Raw genomic sequence first — 17,089 nt, forward strand, 5'->3', positions numbered from 1 at the left:
GAGGGGGAATGTTTTCCATACCCCCAGATAGTAATGCCCCTTATACTAAGGGACCCATTTATTAAACCTTGATTTTTTTTTCTGGTTGAGGTTTTTAGGAGGAAAACTAAAATGTTGTGGATTTTTTGTGGAAAAATAAAAACCCAACATTTTTTAGATTTATCATACCCCAAAGCTGACAAAAATCTGAATCTGAAACCTGTCGAGGTCATGTAGAAGTCAATGGCAGATGTCTCTGAAGTTGTTTCGTGACATCGTGATCTGCGCTAGATAATCTAAAAAAGTCAGGGTTTTTGTCCAATAATCCGAAAAAGTTGAGTTTTTAAATTGAAAATTCAATAAAATCAAGTCAATCGAACAATACAAATTGACGCTCTATTTTGGTGTGAGGTTTTGTTGCTACGATTTTTTCGATAAATTGGTTCAATTCTGTGGAAAGGAGTTTGGTCGACTTTGTTTACATAAAAAAAAAACTGAGATTAATTTGAGTTTTAGTAAATCAGCCCCTATACGTATCTCTGTTCCATCACATGCCATGTTGGTTCCCCCATATTTATATGCATCTGAAACTTCATCAAAAAAAGGAAATCTGACTCAGGGGGGGAATTCACAAAAGTGTCAGGAAAGAAAAAATGTCTTTAAAATGTCGTAGAAAGTGTCGTAGCAACAGCCGACAAATTCACAGAGCATTTCTCCACCAATTTTCCGACATGTTCGATACTTTTGAATTAGTTTCGTTAAAAGTGGGCGTGGTTTTTCCAGCGCCACTTTTCCCGACATTTTTATGAATTACTCGTAAACTCATTTTTTTTACCGACAATTTTTCAGACACTTTAGGCTCTCCAAAACGAAAATGTCGGTCAGATTGTCTTTTGAAAAGTCTTGGTAAATGTCATTTGTACGATGAAAAGATATACGACATTTTAGAAAATCGTCGGACTAACGAGACATTCAGCGATGGTAACATCTGCCTTTGTGAATTTGCCGTTCGTACGACATTTTACAAATTTGTCGACCACCACTTCTGGGTTACTTATTTTACCGACACTTTTGTGAATACTCCCGATTGTCTTGTTCACTTTTGGTGCTCAAAGCACATGGTAATGCATGACTTTTTTAAAGTCTCAAGTCGATAACATCAAAATCAAACCCAACCTTCCCTTTTCCCAAGGGTGGACTATCTAACCAAAAATATTTCTTTATACTAATTATACTAATCATAGTTTTGTATGTTATTCCAAGTGCGTTATTATCTATGATTATTTATATAAAGAATACTCATAAAAAAGGATATTACAAATCACTTTGTTTACAGGAGCATATAAAGGCACAAAACCCTTGCCAATTGCTTTAACGCAGGTCATAGAACAATAAGGTGACTTGTTGCCACATTTTAAAGAAGGGGTGAATTATAATAATAAAACACAAGTTTCATGTGACATCACTAAGCAGCTTTTGTAATTCCACAAAGGTTTATGGATCACAAAAATGTAATCATTCAGAGTTCCAGCTATTCATGGTGCCCTTGGCCCCATACAAATCTGGATCATATGCCAATGAAATGTTCTATTTTTGGTCATAAGCTGCAATAGCACCTGAAATTGACTGTCCTAAACCTTTGTTTGAAGGGCCGCCAAAATGTTGATGATACAAACATTAATCACCCACTGCTTTTAAAGGAAAACTATACCCCCAAAATGAATACTTAAGCAACAGATAGTTTATATCAAATTGAATGACATATTAAAGAATCTTACTAAACTGGAATATATATTTACATAAATATTGCCCTTTTACATCTCTTGCCTTGAACCACCATTTCGTGACTCTATCTGTGCTGCCTCAGAGATCACCTGACCAGAAATACTACAACACTAACTGTAACAGGAAGAAGTGAGGAAGCAAAAGGCAGAACTCTGTCTGTTAATTGGCTCATGTGACCTAACATGTGGTTTGTATGTGTGCACAGTGAATCTTACGATCTCAGGGGGCGGCCCTTATTTTTTAAAATGGCAATTTTCTATTTATGATTACCCAATGGCACATACTACTACAAAAGTATATTATTATGATAATGGTTCATTTACATGAAGCAGGGTTTTACATATGAGCTGTTTTACTCAGTATCTTTTAATAGAGACCTACATTGTTTGGGGGGTATAGTTTTCCTTTAAGACAAAACAGTGGCTTGTACAGTGGTCACCCTGTTGCTGGTGGTAATACTTTTTTGAAATATCATTATATACAAGCAGAAAAAAGAGAACATGTTAGGAAGATATTCAAAATGTCCTGTCACTTCTAACCCTTTTTTTAATAGCCCTTGATCCTTTGAAATATTCAGACCAACAACTACAGGCAAAGTCATCAAGATGGTCAGGATGCTTGCACAATCTTCCTATATGAAGAACAAATCACCATATGGGAACTGTAATCCAATTATGGCTGTCTTCTGTTTTATAAAATACTGTCAAATATGTTCAGAGAAGAGGAGCTAAACAGATCATGGTCAAAAGAACAAAGATTATGAACAAATAGTTTAGGTGATAATGGACTACATGTGCAGCATACAAGGGAAGAGAAGAGAGGTGATGTGGCATGAACATTCAAATATGTAAATGGAACTCAAATAGGATGGGTTCATAATATGAAGCTTGAAAGATAAAAAATTAAAGGTAGGATTAGGAAACACTTCTGCAGAGAATGCCTGATAAACTTACCGAAAAATCCAAAAGATATAGGAGAAACATACAGCAAGTTTGCCTATGTTTCTGTGTTAATGAATTTACTATATCCATCAAAGCCTTTAACTAATACAAGATGAGACACTACGAAGGGAAAACATTGCATATGCATGGAAACCTGTTATCCAGAAATCAAACATCGATGATGACCAAATTTTTGTAAAAGTACTCCTAATTTTGGAAATCAAATTTGTAGCGTAACCTTTTTACTGCATATCAGAAATATCAGAAATTGAAATAGATTCTATTACAGGTTTCCTGTGGCATTTCTTGGCCCAGAATAGTTTTTTTTAAATGGTCACTTAGTATATAGGAATGACCACAGAAATGTGGGAAACTATACAAATGTAGGCAGATTTAGATTGCTGTGCACAGTTAATTATATTTTCCTGACTGTATTGCTCTTCACAGTCTATAGCACTTTCACACATCCAACTTAAGTGATGCAAAATAAACAGAGAGATAAACACTTATGGCACCCATGACTTTGGTGTTCAGGCATAAGCAGGGACCTAGCATTGTTGCACAATTCCATTTTTTAACAGCCTTCTCAACTTCAGAAGTGAAGTGCAACTTAATGTTACCTAAAGGCACGTACTCGTACTTAACAAAGGTGAAAGCTGATAAATATTCAAGTACCAGTTGTAATGATTTCTTTAAAAAGTAGCACTATATTGCACTTCAAAGCAAGTCAGCTTTACACTATCCAAAGTGTTTGCAAATTAGAAAAACATAAACACGAGGATTGTTATTATTTACCAGAAGAACCTATTGTTACAATTTCTAAAACTTCTTTGACTGTTTATAGGCTAAAGTCAAGGCCAGTATATTTACAAAGAGAGAAAAGAGCTCAAAACACATGGCAAGCTCTACACCACAGTTCTTTACTTGTTGTTGTTGTTTGACTTTCTCAGAGCCCATAAAAGGAAAGTTTTGCAACGGTTGAACTCAATGTACCTACATAAAACTATCAAAGTATATGTTGTCACAAATAGGCTACATATTATAGTGACAAAAGCCTGCACAGATCAACTGGATCACAGTAACCAATCATACACTTTCTTTGAGCTTTCAGTTTACTAGATGCAGATACATGTGCTTATAATGACTGCTGACTTGTCTACTCTTGACTCAGACAGCAACTTAGGCGCCCATACAATAGTCAAAATGATGGCTATCTCAAATGACACCTGGTTGTGATTCTATCAGATATAAATTGGTAATGCTGGAAAATGCAGGTGGGCTAGGACAAGACTAAACAGTGTGCTTGCAGACCTGAGTGTGATGGCAGACCCAGGGCCTAAGTTATTCCATCTGCCTGATTAGCTCTAACACATTGGTGGCAAATTAGGCAGAAATCCACTTGCTTGGTGACCCTATATGTATGCATGCATAACAATAAAACAGCAATCTGAATATCACTACCACACATCCTGCAACAATCACAACCTTCTTAGTGTGACTAGGGACTCTTCATCTACTCAGAGTAGCCAAATTAATGGCTAAGCACTTTTACATATGACCCAATGCATTAGGGTATATATTAACTGGACATGAGTTAAATGCTTACTTTCCATAAACTTTTACTGGAAGATCAATAACCAATTTATTCTATTAAATGTAATATTCAAGTCCCAACAATTAGCATGTAAAATGGCGTTTCCACATGACCAGTACATGCTCAAGTGCAAAGTAAGAAAAAAATCAATTGTAAATGCGTCACATACTTCCAGGTGCCACTGAGTTTTGAAAGGAAAAGTAAGCTTGGTTTTAGGGACAAACATGCTACATAAAGTATACATAGATCAGGGCTTTCCAACTGAAGGTCCAAGTACTAGATCAGTTTATACCAATACAAGTGTGTGCCCAAACAACCTGAGTTTTTTGGAATGTCGCCAATTACCTCAATTTATCCCATCTGCCAGCCCATCCTAAGTCCAACTGCATATCTTCTACCACTTACACAAAGGGGAGTTACACCATTTGGCAGATGTCAGTCTTCTGACTGTGAAAACATTGTATGATCCTAAAAATTCTTTAGGCACATTGGGCCAGATTTAATTCAGTGAGAAAAAGTTATCTCATGGTCGAGATTCAATTCGAGGAGAAAACACCTTTTCTCCTATTTCAGTTCCATTTTTCTCCCATAAACTTCAGTAGATAAACTGTGACATGCGTTTTTTTCAATTGAATTGAATCTGATCTATGAGTTTTGACATGATAAACCTTTTTACTCTCTGAATTGAATCGGACCCATTATATGAAGTCTTCTCCACTGTTATCCTATAAAAAGGGCTATGAGTACTTTATGCATTGTATTTATTGTAAACAAAGAAAGTTCTACTAACTTTGGAATAACAATAGATATTGTTGAACTTACTGTATGTTATGTCTGCTAAACAGAGTATAGCAAAGAGCTAAAAGGGTGTAGCAACTACAAAGTTGCAATATTGTTATATGCCTCAAAGGGATTTGGCTTTTTAAAATACTTCTGAAGATAGTAAATGGAATTTTACCCTGAAGAATGATTTAGAAAATGGCCTTTTGCCCTCTTACCTTAAAGTCCTCAGGGAGAAGCAGCTTAGAGGTCCTCAGAAAGCTTAAAATGTACCGGAAAATTTCACCATCTCGATCAATAAAATAATGTTGTTTTAAACTGTCCAGTACAATGGGTTCTGTGCCATTGAACAGCCGACTGATTCTGAAAAAAAAATACAAAAAAAGGTGTTCATATATCTAATGACAAGGATAAAGAACACATAGTGCATGAACACAACTTTTCAGAGTGCTGTTATCAATAATAGAGCAATATTGACAGTTTGATTTACTTACTGAACAACTGTCCAGCTATTAGACAACTGCAACTTTTTGCATCCACAAAAAACCCCATCGGCTATTAAGGGATACTAGGAGTTATAGTAAAGCAACAGCTGGAGATTCATACAGTGATGTTTACTGCTAAACATCTACCCTAGAGCTGTTCTACTATTTATTTCTGGGAAAAGGAAGACAGATGAAGGGGATGATATCTGTGATCTGGTTAGTTACAAAATTGTTAAGAGAGGACATCTAGGAGCCGATGCATCAAGGGTCGAATATCGAGGGTTAATTAACCTTCGATATTTTTATTTCGAATCATTCGATTCAAAGTCGTAGTCGAAGGTCGAAGTAGCCAATTCGTTGGTCGAAGTAGCCCAAAAAAACACTTCAAAATTCGAAGTTTTTTTACTTCGAATCCTTCACTTGAGCTTGGTGAATTGGCCCCTAATTATACAGAAAAACATACCACTAGTAAGCTGAAGCAAGAAACCCAGTAGAAAGCCTTTAGTTGGCCGTATTGATGAAGACATCTTTGGCTAGCAGTGACCAGGCTTGGAAGAACATATTTTTTGGGATGGATTTGTTCAGAGGGAAGAACACAAAGTTTATCATTGCTGCTGCTATGCTGAGCCCATTATTTGCATGATCTAGGGGTTTACAGATATAGATTGCTAATAAATTCTAAAGCTCTTTAGGTTTTGCAATCATCATTTCTATTACAAGTCGGTTTCTGTGGCAAAAGGTAAGTATATGATTTCTGATCATGTAAATAGCAATGCAGAGATGGCTCCCTCCCCCCTCTCACACACAGCTTCTTCCTGACCAAATCTGCACATGGTACAGCTGCACCACTAGGTCAATAGCCCGCAGCTCTAAATCTCACCGTGCCTTGGGCAATCTGCTGTTGTTGTTCTGTACAGAATCAAGAGAGCCGGGTTAGAAGCATTCATCATAACACAGCTACTGTGCAATTCACAAGGACAGGCATACTCAATTATGACCAAATGGCCTCATTTTGTAAACTGCAAGGAGCAATTAGACATTACACATGCATTTTATGACTTTTTGTAGAAATGTCTGAAAATTTTGGAAGAACCAGCAACAAACTATGTTTCTAAAATACAATAAGCTGATGCGGTTTGCTGCTGTAACATGAAATTCACTACACTGCATTTAAGAACAATGAAATGAATGTGTAAGTACGAGCTGTTTTTTGCTTTACTATGAAACAAAAGGGTCAGTTTTAATTTGGTGCAGAACCAACATTTCTGACAATATAACACAGAAATACCATCAGTTTCTATGGCTGTGCAGAATGTATGATGGGACACAAGCACATGGAGAAACAAGGAGGCCTGTGCTACTCAGAAGACATCTAGTTCGAGTGAAGGAATAGAAGAAAAAATACTTTGAATTTCGAAGTGTTTTTTTGGCTACTTCGACCATTGAATGGGCTACTTCAACCTTCGACTACGACTTCGACTTCGAATCGAACAATTCGAACAAAAAAACGTTCGACTATTCGACCATTCGATAGTCGAAGTACTGTCTCTTTAAGAAAAAACTTCGACCCCCTAGTTCACCACCTAAAAGCTACCGAGGTCCAAGGTCCCCATAGGCTTGGCTATCTTTTATTGGTCGAAGGATAATCCTTTGATCGATGGATTAAAATCATTCGAATCGTTAGATTTGCACAAAATCCTTCAACTTCTATATTCGAAGTCGAAAGGATTTTAATTAGCCATTCGAATATCGAGGGTTAATTAACCCTCGATATGTGACCCTTAATACATCTGCCCCTAGATGTCAAGAGTTATGTTAGAAGTTAGGAGGATTAAGAAGAAAAAGAGGTAATGTTTATCATACAAAAGCAATCTGTGTAACAATTGCATGGATAGCAAAAGGTCTTAAACATATGTATATTGCAGCTCATTGATAAATCAACCCCCACACAACCAGTTTTTGGCTTTTTTTACCCTCATAAGATGTTTGTAAACCTAAATATCTGTAATGTGCATGGGACATATTCTATGCTGGTATTTTCAGCCACCATAGAAGTGCCTAAATATGGCTGCACAATCTATTCTATACATAAATGGAACCTGCCAGTGACTGCAAGTGAAAGGAGGATTCTATTGGAAGTAAATTACTGCTGGCTAAAAAATGGTGTTAGTGAAGATACCCTGTGTGTTATGTAAAGGGAGTTTAATAAATAAAAAATGTAAAAGATAGAGGGATTTTGCATGATTCTGCTCACTGTTACAATTCACAACATTTTAGCTTTATCAGCCTCACTTACCAGGTGCAAGAGGAAACAAAATAAAGACAATGCTAGAACCAAGTAAGCATGTAAAGTTTTGCTCCTGGTCCCAAAGGTTTTGGAATGCTTCATGTGTGTTTATATACAACCCCCTCAAAGAAAAGGACATATATCCTCCTTTCTTACATTGGTGGACCTTAAAGTCATAGTGAAGCATCTTCTTTACTTATTCAACATTTATGCAGTCTAAACACAGTGGCATTTAATAACTTCCTATTCATATAAGTCACTTACTCAACAATAAGCTCTTCCTGTGGCAGTGTTAACAACGTCCCCTTTAATACTACTTGTTACCTAATGTTTGGCATTGAGTTAAAGCACTATAAATTTGGCTCATAGCTAGCATGTACAGTTAACCAGCTCCCCTGTGGTGTTTGGCTAGGAAAATCAAATGAAATCCAGTTCCATTGGTTGCACTGATCCAGAACTATAAGAGCATACATGAATCTTGGAATCAGTGGAAACAGCAATGGATGCAAGACTAGAAGTTCTCAGCTGCCGGAATTCTGAAAATACTTTATGGTCCTGGTCCTAGCTAGCCAAACCTATCCAATCAAGTAATGTTATAATAAAAGCCTAAGAGATTACTGGACAAATATGCAGTATGTTTACTGCATCATGAGTTTTATAGTATCCACTGCCAACAAAAATGTTCATCTGTGTATCTTTGAAATAAATAGTTTAATACAGGACAAGAATGCAATCCCTAAAAAACAGCCCTCAAAAAAAATATTATACATATAGGCTGCTTTTTAAAAAGTTTTATAATGACAGGTTGACAATGGGTTTTCGTGTACTGTTTATTGAAGGCTACATTCAACTGCCTGATATTTCCCCATTCGATTTCAGAATCGTTAGAAGGTTAGTGCCAATGTTAAAATACCAAACCATAATTAATGTTTCTTTATGACTTAAGTGTCACATAGACATCTGACATGACAAAATGGCTTTATTTTCTAGGGGAAAATGTAGTCTATTATACAGAACAATGAAGCTTATTTCTAACAGCTACCAATCTCCTGTGTGACATGGGCCTTAGGGGTCATATTGCCCAAGGGTCTTTACTGACTATGACTTGATAGTACTTGTGTTTACACACAATCATATTGAACCTTAATATAAGGAGCAGATGCTAAAAAAATGTAAGATGTGTTTCTTTCTATATCTTTGACATTTTTGCATAAAATGAAATGACAGAAAAATATTTTTAAAAGCCAGGCATTCCATAAAACTGGTCTGGCAGCTAAATGTCAAATCAAAAAGTATCCTTAATGGAGGTAAAGTGTTTTCATAGTTTGTGTATGTAACACAGATGCCTTATATGGACTAGCAAGCCATGACCTTAGAAGTCTGCTTGATGCGAAAGAAGGGCAAAACAGTGTAGCCTGTAAGCTCCATTAGTGATTGGGTCCTTTGTGTTACTAGTCTGAGTCTGTCTGTTACAGTGTCTGCACCCACACTTGTCCTCTACTGCTTGGGGGAAGTGTTATGTAAAATATACTAATAGCACAAGAGAATGTTTCTGCAGTCAGCATACTATTCATATTAATTGTATTAAAATGATTTAAAACAATCACGTGCTTTTTGCATAGTTTAATGTAAGTCCATAGTGGTATATCAAACCATGTAAAGCCCAAAAGTAGATAGTAATACTGAGCAGATAGGATCTGTATTTAAATTGTTCTAAGCTAAGTGCCCCTTGGTTTTCTGTTACTACATAATTGATATTTAAATCACAAGTGCCGCACATTTAATCCACCTGCAGTATTGCAATATATTGGTACCAGAATCTACATTGTGCTAAGTTGTGCTAAAGTACAACAAAAGGGCAATAAAGACACCTGTTTTAACAAAACATTTGCAGGATTTAATTAAACATGAACAATCGCTATATTTGTAATTGTTTGGAGCAGCTCTGAAAATGCATAAAAAGAAAGCAATATACATTAAATAAATGAGGAGAAATTCTGATCTTACCTGGAATCTGGATACTTTGTCAGGGTGGCCAGACTGCTGGTATACATGTGTCCTCCTACATCTAGATGTACCGGAGCATTGGATTTGGTAAGCTGTGCTGGAAGAGGTATTCCTTGGGCAGCCAGGGGAGAAACCGGGGAGCGGGTTAGAGACAGACGGGACATTTTGCTTCCCTCCTGGATGAGAAAGAATTAAAAGAACCTCTCATTCAGTACACCGTGGTATTATCTGATTGTGATGTGATCATAGATCTAATCAGATCATTTTTACATCTGCCTGATCCTATAGTCAGCTAACAAATTATTGCCACTGCTGCAATTAAGTATATTTGCATCATTTTCTACAAAATACCAGAGGGTAGGAGGAATATGCTTATTAGCAATAAGAAACCAAGAAACGTTTTTTTTTCAAGGTGTCAGCCTCAAGGGGCATAAAACAAACTGCAAAATTCTAATTAAAGGTCGTGGGCTTATGTGTTAGATGTGAAATATCCCCTGACAAACGAATAACCAATTTGTGAATTGGGATTCAGGGGCTTTTGCAAGTTTGTCTCAATAACGAGACACCTCCAAATTAGTGACTTCCTCAGTACCTAAGGCATATAATATACACAAGGAGTACATTTCCTATCAATCCTGTTACACTACAATCATTCTGTTTTATTCCCTTCTATGCCATCAAAATATGCCAGGAAAAGAAAAAGCGACAAAAGAAAACAGGTAATATTTATTTAGTATGAAATTTAGGAAGTCACTTTTGACATTGTTAAAGGATTTTCATTATGGTGCCATTTCTCTCTACTGAGATTACTTTAAATCAATTAAGGGTACAGTTGTATCCTAGCTTGTGTTTTGTTTTAATATAATTCGACATTGTTTTAGTTCTAATGTTCTGCTTTAGCAAACCCATCTGATTTCTCCCACTTCTGTATTTAGAAGGGATCTTTCCTTCCTGTAGATGTAATCCTGTGCCTGGTTACATGAGAAAACCTTGAAAATTATACCATGGCTTCTTTAGACAACCCCTGTGAAACCACTGGTCAGAGGATTAGGAAGTCCCACTCCCACATATGTACTGGTACAAGTGCTTACAAGCACCAGTCTCGGTTCTCCAGCGCTGCAGAATTAACAGATATGCATGTGCTCCCTGATCAACAGAGCTCAATGTAATTAGTGTCCACTGAGCTCTGTGGGATCATAAGAGCCCCAAATGGATCCAGAGGCTCCAAGGCAAACGAGGATTCTGAGCTGTCACTTGACATCATTTGGGATCCTTCACTGCTGCCATAAGCTCCAAAAAGCAGGTGTTAAACTAAGTGCTAAGTCTGCTTTCTACTGTGACTATTTCTTTTAAACCATATGAATAATCAATCCATCAAATGCTCAGAAAGCTATAGTGGTGAAAAAGTAAACAATAAGCACACTGTTGCAGACCAATGGCCAACATAACATTGTCAGGACAGAATCATTCAAGTAGGAAAAAGAGGCTCAAAAGTAAATCTCTTCTCCCCCAAGATTGTTCGTTGTTGCTCAGTATTACACATTGTTTTCAAACATATTTAAACCCCATTTTAAATGCAGGATGTCTAAACTATATAGAAAATTGGTTGATGCAAGTTGTTCATACCATTAAGTATATAAAACAACTACACTTTGAGCCTTTTTTGCACTGTGCACCATGCACCCCAATGTGCAAGAAGTACCAGCTTATAGGGATGTAGCGAACTGTTCGCCGGCGAACTTGTTCGCGCGAACTTCGACCGTTCGCGTCCGCCGAATGTTCGCGAACGTCGTGCGACGTTCGCATTTTGAGTTTGCGTTCGATTCGAATACAAATCGTTCGACCATTCGACCATTCGAATTCGTTCGACCGCTAAAAATCGAACGATTTCCATTCGTTCGAACGATTGTAAGCATTCGATCGAATGAAAAGCATTCGATCGAATGCTTCGATCGTTCGATTCGAATGAAAATCGTTCGATCGAACGATTAAAATCCTTCGATCGTTCGATTCGAACGATTTTAGCGGGTGTTCGAAGTTCGCGAACTGTTCGCGAACGTTCGCATTTTTTGCCGGTGTTCGCGAACGGCGTTCACGAACACCAAATCGGCAGTTCGCTACATCCCTACCAGCTTATAAATGTCAAAATTTTACTAGGTATTGAAGAATACTAAAGAAAATGTTACAACTCTAACCATTTCTAACCATTTCATTCACGTGGTGATAAAAAAAACTTTTTTGACACATTATTCACCTATTCTTTAAAAAACACTATATTAATTTTTACTTATGGGTGATTAAATGTTTTGTTTCCTAACTATAAGCATTTTACCATGTATCCTTATCCAAACAGCACGGAATGAAATGAACAGTTCTGATATTCTAGCTAAAAATGTAAGCCATCCTTTCCTAATACTGTCAGGAGCTTCAGGCAGCTAGTATTGTAACAACATCCTATACAGAACTATGGGCCATAATGGGCAATCAAGATATGCTAATGAACGAATGGCACCCATTGGTTAAGCACAGAGAGGAGCCGTTTATTAATGTGGAGTTAAAAAGTTAACAGCCAATGAAAGAGCTTGCTTTCTCCATTACAATTCTGCCTAATGCACTAGGCTGTAAGTTTTCATGAGCCAACTGGCTGAAGTTTGTATTTATTTTTCTTTCGACTGGCGTAAAATAAGTAAAAAAACATTATAATAAGGCAAAAGAAGAACACAAATATATACAAATAATATTTCTGGTTATATAACCTGTGTGCCATGCTTATTATATTAAAAAATGCTCAGCTGTATTCTGAAATGCAGATTCTAGTGATAATAATTTCATTTGAAACGTCATTGTACAGAACATTACCCAGACCATGAACTTTTGAAAGGTCATTAGAATCTCCAGATTCCATATGAACAATGCCCCAGTTGTTTGGATCTAGATCTCATTGAGAACATTGGAAACATCTGCATTTGTTTTCTCTTTGTTTAAAGATGTGATGGACTTATTCCAACGCAATGGTGTGCTTCATTTTCATGTGCATTGGGGATATCTCTGATATGGTTATTCACTATGCACAGTCAGGGCCAAGGTGGGGTTTTATTACAATAAAAAATATTTCAGATATTTTGTTGAATGTGGTACCGCCATCAAAAGTTTAAAAGCAAAATATATTAATTCCTGTTTAGTATCCCTACTGGAGGTCCATACGTTGGCAAAATGCTGCTCACGCTGGTTTTATTGGTTTTTTGAATTAAGCACAGACTTATATCAAGTATTATTGTATTTCACATTATTATTTCACACTCAATAATGCAAACATGGGATCTATTGCACGGGACTCAGGCTTTTTTAATGGTTACTTAAAAATACTGAAACACTGAAAAACCAATTGAGACCAGCATGAGAAAGGGTTTGAAAATGGCTTTATTTTTGGAGCTTCGGATAATGGGTTTTTGGATAATAGATCTCTAACTGAAACACACTGAGGTAAGCTATAGATAATATATATGGGATAGACATAAATAATTAAGATATATCAATAATTTCCTTCTGTATACAATCCTATGGTTTTGCTACTGACCCCCCCCCCCCCATCCCCCAGCGCAATGCACTGTGTGTCTTCCTGGCATACACTGGGTTAAGTGCAATTAAATTAGTCTGCTCTATGTAAAATAACCACTATCCTTAATTGCATGAAAAAAAAAATCTGAAGCACAAACAAGTATTCAGCAGCAGGCGATCCTGCCGAAGGCAAAACCAATACCGCCTGGTCCCCAAATTATGTGGAAATTTCGTTTTTCTTTTTTTTATTTCCTCTCAAGAATTACACATCAAGTTGTTTCAGAGCAAGATTGTTTCCCCCTGCCTTTATAGACCTACTGCACAAATGCTGCTTGTAAAAGCTATTTGCCCATGTAAAGTGAAATAATCAGAATGCTATGCTCATTTACACACAAAATGATTTTGTGTCCCATTGTGCTCACAGTTGTTCAGCTCTCTAGGGGTGATTAAACTAGCTATGCTGCTACAGCTTGAGATGATTTCACAAAATCGTTTCTCCGTGAAGTTGCCTCTTTGCTAAGCTGTTATTTTAACCATAAAAGGTAAACAGAAGGCAGTTTTAAGAACTCCATTCAGCTTCTTGCCTGGGGCATCTGCCCGAAGCAAAGAATGTTGAAACTGCAGAATATTCCAGGGTGTTGCCTTTCTTATTCAAAAGCCTATAGGAATACTCCTCATTTAATACACACACACAGTCTATGATACATTCAGATCCCACAAAAAAAAGAATAGAAAAAAAAAAGAATAAACTTCAAAAGTGTTAGAAGTTTTGGGCGGATGAAGCTTTCCCACCTCTGCATATCGCTCGGGGCCCTAGTAACCAATACTGCTGTTGATGTTGGGAACAGAGAATAGAAATAAACTACACAGAGAAACAGAGAGAGAGGGAGGACTGTGTAGGTGAGAGGTTGAAAAGAAGCAAGAAACACCCTGGGAGTCTGGGACTAACAATAGATAAAGTAAGGAGAGGGACTGCTGCTGCATTTAAGCTATCACACAAGCTCAAGTCAAGTTCATTGTCCAAGTATAGGAATTTTTTAATGTTTAAAAAAATAAGTTGTGTTAACAAAACCTGCACGAGGCACCTTCCTCCTCGTATTAACACTGTCACTGCCAGCAACGCATTGGCAAGGGAAACTGTACAACAGTCCACAACGTGACACTTTGATGAGGATCACAGCACTGGTTAATGGGTACAAACTTAAAGGATTATTAGGAACAGGAAAGAAATGCCCGTCTGCTGTCTCCCTGCCTTGTAATGGTGCTGGAAGAGGACAGCCATGCTCACAGTATCTACTTGGACAGCTCTTTAATGCTTCTTTGTGAAGCAGAGGAAGATGTATTTATCAGCCTTGCACTAGATCAGTCGGCTTGTAATGACACAATAAGCAACACTGCGTCTCTGTCTACCAGTCATGAGGTTTAAATATGAGAACTGACTGGCAGACATGGAATGTATATAGCTGCTAATTACAGTTGCTGACTACATATTAGATATCTGGACTAATGATATTTACACATTCTCTAGGCTTTTGTACCAGACTTTCTATTAAAGATTTTATTGTGTGGAGTTCCCCTCTTGGATCAAACACATAGTAAGAGAGGACTAGGAATAGCAACTAGTAAAAAACACTAAAGTATAGGCTGGGTATCTCTACCAGAGCCCTTATATAACAAGGACAAGAACATTCATTTCAGTAGCAGAATTAAACAAGTAATATGTAAAAGAACCTTATACACAGCACAACATTGAATATATGCTTAGATATGGTGAATGGAAATCATTTAAACACAGCCTGACAAATCTGAACATATATTCATCATCATAACTATATATATATATATATATAATATATATATATATATATATATATATATATATATATATATATATATATATATATATATATATATATATATATATATATAAATTGTATGATCAGATGCCCAGGTAAATGCACCATATATATATCTATATCTATATATATATATATCTATATCTATATCTATATCTATATATATATATATATATATATATATATATATATATATATATATATATATATATATAAACAATAGGTACAAGGTTTCACATAAGGAGAGTTTGTTTAACAAGAGGACTACAGGAAAGTTTTGCACAAATACTGGTATCTGCAACATTTTTGAACCTTTTAGCTTTATTGACCCATTTCATCGATCATACTATAAACTGTATTTAAAACTGTATTTACCCAGTTTTGGGTCCTGGAAAGCCCCTAAGATTTCTCTAACTAAACAGCACACTAATAAAGACCCCAGGGATTGATAGGGATGTGTCACCAATGCCATGCAAAGGGCGACAATACAAAGTGGAAGTAAAGTAGGCAAAATGCTGACATCCTAGCACACACTTCTCTGGCTATAATTCTCTATCTGAAGCTCTAGTTTCATTCCCTCTGGTAGCTGTTAGCAATCTGTGAACATTGAGCTCCCCTGCTGTGGTTGAAATGATTAGGCTGCTGGGGGATTCTGGGAACTGTAGTTCAGCCACAATTGAAAAACCCTACCGGTCAAAAGCCCATAGTTTTTAGCAAAGTCAAAAAAACTATTATCCATCCCCATAACCGCCCAGGGCCGGAAGTAGGAGAAAAAAGGTCCCTGACATTGCCAGAAGACTTATTTACCCATCTCAAGGGGGAATAAATAAATCAGGGATGTCTAGCCGTCTTTCAGTTTTTGTTGAACTACAACTCCCAGCATCCCCTGCTGAGAGTTGCCATTTAACAACAGCTGGATGACTTCAGGTTTGATGATATACATACTGAAAACACACAATAGGATATGTCTGTTATACTTTTATCTACATTCCAGCAGATCCCCTCTATAAAAATGAAGGGGGGACGGGACCTGGACAAATGCCTTTCTGCCCTACCCCAAAACCAGCCCTGCCTTCTCCTTGTGGCTGGGAAGAGCAGTACATTTGCCACTGGATCCAGCTCAATTAGATCCACTACAAACAGGGACACCCCAGCAGCAGCCCTGGGACTCCTTGTGTTGTTATGGGAGGAGGAGGGAACCCTGGCGCTGAACAAAAGGGGGGTGACTAGTTGGATTTGGAATCCCTGTCCGGGGGGGAGATGAGCAGGCTACTTGATCAACTTATTTTCACCCCTTTCCTCCCCCCCCCAAAAAACAGCAGCACATAGCCCCCCCAGTGCCCGGCACTCAATTCCTCTCCCCTTACCTTGCTAGCTGGACAAAGTCTCTCCCCCTTCAGCTTCACTCGCAGCTTCTCAGCAGCTTCTCCTCTTGCTGTGGGTATCGTGCCCCTTTCTCCGTACGTTCCCCCACCTTCAGCTTGTCTCCAGCACACACCAAAAAAAAATGTAAGAAAAAACACCCCAATAAAAGAAAAAGAAAAAAAAATCCCAAATGAGTGTGTGAGAGAAAAAGGAGCAGGCTGGTCTGTGTGAGAGCAGAACGCCAGGAACCCGTCTCCCAATAAGAGAAAGCACAGAGAGAGCAGCACACACAGAAATTCTTGCTCAAGGCTCCCAAACGCCTTCAGGGCAAGGATTAGCCTACAATTAACTAGCCTTGCTCAACCCGCGTTCATATTGCAATGAAAATGGGAGATTTTCTCACCCCCCTCTCTCTCTCCCTTCTCCAGTGAAGAAAAAAAAAAGAGGAACCT

At 37.4% G+C, this 17,089-nt stretch overlaps 1 protein-coding gene across 1 annotated transcript in view; it reads right to left on the bottom strand.

The window, feature by feature from the left end:
• kctd15.L (potassium channel tetramerization domain containing 15 L homeolog) overlaps positions 1 to 16,888 on the bottom strand; it is a 30,208-nt gene extending 13,320 nt beyond the window's left edge. The window contains 3 exon segments of the mRNA NM_001093518.1: positions 5,298 to 5,442; positions 9,859 to 10,034; positions 16,640 to 16,888. Coding sequence (NP_001086987.1) covers positions 5,298 to 5,442; positions 9,859 to 10,022 — 309 coding nt within the window. The 5' untranslated portion in view covers positions 10,023 to 10,034; positions 16,640 to 16,888.
• Between the last annotated feature and the right edge of the window lie 201 nt (positions 16,889 to 17,089).

Source organism: Xenopus laevis, chromosome 4L, assembly GCF_017654675.1.
Source record: "Xenopus laevis strain J_2021 chromosome 4L, Xenopus_laevis_v10.1, whole genome shotgun sequence".
In the NCBI taxonomy this organism is placed as follows: domain Eukaryota; kingdom Metazoa; phylum Chordata; class Amphibia; order Anura; family Pipidae; genus Xenopus; species Xenopus laevis.